This window comes from Alexandromys fortis, unplaced genomic scaffold (genome assembly GCF_014885135.2).
Source record: "Alexandromys fortis isolate MF-2015 unplaced genomic scaffold, M_Fortis_MF-2015_v1.1 scaffold_3, whole genome shotgun sequence".
Taxonomy (NCBI): domain Eukaryota; kingdom Metazoa; phylum Chordata; class Mammalia; order Rodentia; family Cricetidae; genus Alexandromys; species Alexandromys fortis.
In genome coordinates this window covers 12,477,464-12,483,463 of record NW_026067909.1, presented here as the reverse complement: position 1 = coordinate 12,483,463, position 6,000 = coordinate 12,477,464, and the positions used below count along the sequence as shown (strand labels likewise).

At 52.5% G+C, this 6,000-nt stretch overlaps 1 protein-coding gene across 5 annotated transcripts in view; it reads right to left on the bottom strand.

Annotated features, from left to right (window-relative positions):
- Positions 1 to 1,620: 1,620 nt before the first annotated feature.
- Shank2 (SH3 and multiple ankyrin repeat domains 2) overlaps positions 1,621 to 6,000 on the bottom strand; it is a 434,250-nt gene continuing 429,870 nt past the window's right edge. For all 5 annotated transcript variants that reach the window (XM_050137009.1, XM_050137013.1, XM_050137010.1 and 2 more), the window contains exon 23: positions 1,621 to 5,076. In XM_050137009.1, the coding sequence (XP_049992966.1) occupies positions 4,506 to 5,076 (571 nt within the window). In that variant the 3' untranslated portion in view covers positions 1,621 to 4,505. The remainder of the gene's footprint in view (positions 5,077 to 6,000) is intronic.

Genomic DNA, 6,000 nt, shown 5'->3' with positions numbered 1-6,000 from the left:
TTAGTTCAAAACACCCAAGGCACACACTTTGTTTTTAAATCAAAATTTTTTCTATTCAGTATTTATTTGAAGGCTCGTAATAAAGTTTCGGATTGGCTGTGAGCAGAGTTCTAGCAGAAGCTACGAACAGTGGCTGTCGTGACTTTAAACATCAACCAGCAAAGACTATGAGCTGCAGACCCTCATCCCGGAGCACAGGAAGAATCAGCGTCATCAGTGGGAACTTGAAGGGTGAGCCATGGGGCCGACAGAACCTGGGGCAGGGTAGCGGACACCGCCGGATTCTGCCCAAAGCAGGCGGTCTGTATACCTGTGGTTGTGGGACCCCTCCATCCAGGATGCTCCCACCCAGGGCATCCAAAGGTGCAGACATGGTACAGACCCCCAGGGAGCAGACGCCTCAATACAGTTCAAGAAAAGAGAAGGTTGACCAGTAGATGTCCCCTGAAGGATCTCCACCTTACCAAGGGGTCTGGGAAATGTCACTGGACCGTGAAACGGGGAGAACTGAGGGTCTGGGAGGATCTGCTGGGGACTTCAGGGAGCAAAGGACAAGGACGGGACGCAGTGGCTGCTGCTATTTGGATGAAGGGTGTGTCCAAGAAGAGACTCTGTCGGGGAACTCAGGAGGCCAGAGGGGTTCAGCGGTTTTCACATACACTTTCCGGAAGTGCATGGACGGCCCTGGACCCCTGATTCAGCAGTTTGCTAAAGACCCAGATTCTCTCTTGCTCCCTTGGCCTTAGTCCACTGCAGCTCACAAAAACATCGGCTGGTTAGGTCAGCTGGAGAAGCTACTTGGTCTTCAGCTCCCATGACCTCTGGCCAGCCGACACCCCTCAGTGCGGCAAGGACACCTCTCCTCCCAGGAAAGAGGGAGCCGAGCTTGGCTTGGTCTCTGGGTTCCCCTGCATCCACCCTGAAACAAAAGGGACAGCCAGGCCTGGGGCTCTCAGGAGTGGACACACAAGCCCACTTTGACATTTTGCACAATTCTAAAATAATATACAAGGTTTCCGCTTAGACAATGAGGGCACTTGAGGAAACAGGCCTGAGGCGAAGTGGCTGAAGGAGAGATGCCACGCCGTCACCTGGTCCAGGTAAAGCTGACTAAGGTGTGGGAAACACCCTACACCGGATGGCAAACTTAATAGCTCTGAGGAGTCAGGTTCCACCTTCCCCTTTGTAATCAGAACCACAACCTTATTGCAAGAGTATATTTATTTTTTTTACAGTAATTTTGGTTGCCATACAAGAGATCGAAGGATTGGGGGGGGTGCAAAGTACAGGAACTTTCTCTCTCTCTTTCTCTCTCTCTCTCTCCCTCTAAATAAAGTCTAAAAAGAAAAAGAGCACAAAATTAACAGCAACAAAGATAATGTGACATGTGTTGTTACACACAAACTCTAGTGTGAAACAAGTTAGTATTTAAAACCGAAAATTGCTAATGGGAGAAAAAAAATCATTATTTGTGGCCCCCCCACCCGCACACACACAAAAAAGTCCTTGCCAGGTCAGCTGGGTAATGTTTGCTTGTTCAATAACTTAGGAAAAAACTCACCATTTTATTAACTAAAGTATCACAAAGGTTTCTTATGTAAAGTTTCAGCACGGCAGCAGTCACACTGAGTTATTTTTAATTGTATGAATTAAATCTAAAATGCGCATGGACACCCCAGAGCAGGGATCCTGGCGGGTATACACAATTTACAGCTTGAGAGATTTTGGTTTTGTATACACAATATTACAGAAACTAGGCATGTAAATTTATGCAGTTATTTAAATTACAGTATATAACAAAAGTTGATCTTAAAACCTGGAAGAGTGGTAACATGGTCCTCATGAGCAGTTTAACATCTGATTCACCACTGAAGGGGGTCCTGGAGCAGGGCCTGGTCCTGACATGTTCCAACTGGGGAGAGCAATGGCGGCGATTTCAACGAGGGACTATTGCTTTCTTAGCAACATTAGCTATCAGAGATAGAGACCAGTCATCTAGGCAAATGTGTGTTCGGGTGGTTGGGGGTGGGTTCTGATAGGCCCAGCGGTGTTTCTGTGCCCAGACACTGCTAAGCAGAGCTGGCCTATCAGCTCCCGAGGCTGGCAGTCAGCTTGCTTCTGCTTGGTGGCATGTGGCTTGAAGTCTAAGGAAGGCAGTCATGGCCTGTCACCCGCTGCCTAAGTTCAGCGGGTCCCAAGCCATCAGGTCTCCTGCCTGGCATCTGCCTGGCACTGAGCACAGAGGTAATGCCAACCGGAGGCAAAGGAAAGGAGCCCAGTGACATGGCACACTGAGGGGACTTCGGAGAACCACCCATGGAAGACAGATTAATGGCAGGGCCACACTTCCACACTCTGAACTCTTTGCTGGCGACCCGCAGTGTCTGTCTGGGGCATCACTCCTTCACCTTGCTGTGGGGAACCGACAGGACCCAGACAAGGTGCTCGCCAGTCACCTGCTACCAGGTGAGCGGATGACTCACAAGTTGGGGTTGGCCTGCCAAGGGTTTTGGGAGCAAAGTAAGATTTGAAGCCTTGGTCTCCATTTCAAGGGGTGTGTGAGGGCGTGTGTGTGTGTGTGTGTGTGTGTGTACATGCGTGTGCGTGTGTGGGCATTGATTTTGGAGAAACTGCCAAGCTGTGGATTGCAATCCTTTTGAAGAAATAATTGCCCTTCAGTGATGGCGCTGTGGCAAGGCTGGGAAGGGAAGAGCTGCAGGCTCCGATGTGTCCAGGGAAGAAAGCTATTTTAAAAGGTTGTTTGTATAATTGTCCCAAGGAAATGGTGTCATTAAACCATGAACCCTTTCTCCCTTTAGCATTCCAGCACGAGGTGGCACAGAGGCTGCCCAGTAGACCAGCCACTTTTTTCCCCCTTAAAATATTGTGCTTATGAACTATCTGTACACATATTTAAACCTGTGGTAAAGAAAGATTTTTTTTTAAAAAAATTGCTAAATTTTATGTGTTCATTCCAGAGCTGTTCCAGGCCTCGTCAGACATGTGGTTGTGAGCATAAGTGAAGAAAAAAAGAAAAGAAACAATGTTTTATAATTAGAGATGGGCTGGGCTAGTTCTGAAATAATAAAACCATAACCTGACATTGACGTCTCCTCTGAGTGCGGGGGAGAGGGGGATTCGGGAGCCTAGCTGGCTGCATAGTGGCTGTGTGCAGTCGGTGACCTCCCTGGGACATTAGAGGTATTGTTTTGGGAGGGAGGAGATCTGGGGGAAGGGCAGGCTCAGGCAGCGGGCCTGAGGTGAGGCTTGGTCCAGGATGCTCCCTGCCTTCCTTTCCACACACGCCTACACTTTGCCACAACCTGTGCCCCACTTTCTGTCCACCAGGTCTTGACCATGGGCTTCTCTGAGACCCAGACTTACAGTTAAGACAAGCTGGTGGGATCCCCGCTATCTGAGAGAAGGGGGAAAGGCCCCTGAGTTCCACCTTTCTTGGCCTCTGAGAGGCAAAGGGCTGCCTCAGCAGGATGCTCCCCATGGCCTGGTGTGGATGGAAGGCATGGCATCCCATTCTCTCCCAGGGAGGACAACAGCTTCCCTGGGCAGCCGTGCTTACCACGAGCCTCAGGTCTTCTTGTCCTTGTCAGAACAGTTGCTTATCTGTCCTGACCTCTGTGGAGCTCAGCAGACATCCGGATAGTTAAAGTAAATTCGAGAGCCCCCGCCTCTCTCTCCTGGGTAGCTGCTGCTCTGGGCAGACACCTGCTCTTGTCCTGGAGGTTGTGGGCTTAGACAGCCACACACTGGTTGGCCCTGCAGCCAGGCCTCCCTCCTCCTCAGGATCGTGACTTTGTGCTTTGACTAACTCCGTGTGACTTCAGTTTGGCCACCCTGGAATTAAATGCTAATCGGTTTGCAGGAATAGAGAAAGCAAGTTAAGCAAGCTGGGCACGATCCCGTCCACACAGCCACCACTGCCAAGGACCTTGGGGCCAAAGAAGCTCAGATGCACATCACAGGAGTCAGACAAAGAGGCGGATGGGACGGCATTTCTCTACCGTCTGGCTCAGGCAGGGCTCCACCTGGAGCTGCTCACTGAGAGCCGAGCACAGGGGAGGGATAGGAGCCAGTGAGCCCACCCGGAGGCCACAGGCCTGAAGAAAGGCTGTGTTCTGGGGCTGGAGGGTGAGAGCTGCCCAGAAGGCAGAGGAGGGAGGCCTCAGGAGGTATCTGGAGTACACTGGTACCTGCCACAGGAGGAGAGGGTCCCACATGCCATCGACAGGAACCTCTGGGACCATGACAGAAACCCCCCTTACCATCCCTTTGGACAGAAGCCGCCCAAGAAATCTGCATGGAGAGCTGGGTTTTGAGGCCCTGGTTTGGCCACACCAAGGACACCCACAGCGTTTCTTTGGGTACCCAGAGACAAGCCCACAGACTGAGAGTGGTGCTCTCAGCCTCTGTTTGGCCACCACACATTTCAACATAAGCCCATCTCTACTTATAACAAAGGAGTCTGTAAAGGCCCAGGGCAGCCACCCTTATCTGTCCAGCAGCTGTTTCAAAGCCCTTTCTATGTTCATCCTATGCCCGACTCGAGTCACCCCCAGATCTATCAAGTCTTCCTTCTGGAGGTTTGGCAGGTGGCTACCATCAATCTCATTGTCCATGAAGGTCTCCTTGTGTTCGCCCAAGTTCAGACTTTCCAGCCAGTCTGCCACGTCTGGTTTCGTCCACAGGTGGACAGGTTTAGTTGTAAAAGGCTTATTTGAGATTGGCTGTTGCAGTATTGAAGGAGATGGTGACCTGCTGCGTCCTGCTGGGTTCAAGCCAAAGAGGTCCCCTGCAGGGGACTGGCTCGGAAGGCTAAAGACATCTGAGAGTGTGGGGGAGGGAGAGGCTGCGGCAGCAGACAGAGGGGTGGGCAGAATCTCTTTGTTCAATTCTGTGGGTGAGACCACGGGGCTCGGGGCACGCCGTGGTCCTGAGGTCCTGCTTTCATAGTCGGGGGGCCGGCTCTGCAGGGAGATGGGCTGGGAGGTGCCGGGGCGGACAGTGAAGGTGACCGTAGTGCTCCGTGTTCCTGAGACTGTGCTCATGATCTCCGGGCTTCTGAAACAGCAAGGAGAGAAGAACATCACTTCTTGGTCATTGAGGATCGGGGATGGGAGGGGGAGGCACCCACACCACAGCAGAAAGTCTGCACCGGCAATGATACAGACTGCCATGCCAGTCAGAAGGAAATAGGTAGAGCGGGAGGCACCGCAGCACAGCAAGCCAGCCGCCACTCACCTGGGCCAGGCTGAGAGGAACCTGGGGGACCTCCTGTGCAGGCCAGAACGAGCCTGGGCCCTCTCCAGTAACATACACCTTACAGAGGACTCCATAGCCCGCCAGGTCTCTGCTTATGGGTTAAAGTCCTTAGATTTGGGATAAATGCGGGGTTTTCATTGCTTTACAAATGCCACACAGGCATGTGGGGTTAGAAGAAATTCTCCTGGGGCACTTAGGGGGCAGAGCATCCAGGCTGCTAAGTTCTGGTGAGCAGTGTTTCACTGTGGGCCTCGGGGTGTACCCATGCACTCCCTCCATGGCCCTATTCCCACAGGAGACAGAAGCCCCCTCTCCCAGTGGTGGCCACGGGTGGTGTCCTTCTTGCCATGTCTGGGTAGGGGAGATCCTCAGAGCAGGGAGGGACAGGCTCAACTCTCCCAGAGCCTATCTCCTCAGGCCCAGTGTGGGAGGATGATCCCCATTGGGAGGAGGACCAGGAAGTTCTCGTCCTCACTCACCTATCTGGAGGTGGTGGTTTTATGAAACACGTCGCCCCCCCGCCCCCACGCTGGGCAGCCCCCCCCCAAGACTTCTAGCCACATAGCTGGGGAGGTGAAGCCTCCCTCCAAGGCTTGCTACTCTCTCTGCTGCCTCCAAACCGCAGCCTTGTGACTATAAGACACCACCAGGGTGAAAACAGGCGCGTCTCTTGACCTGGGCTCGCTCATGGGAATGCGGACACACTACACCCCTCTCATTTCT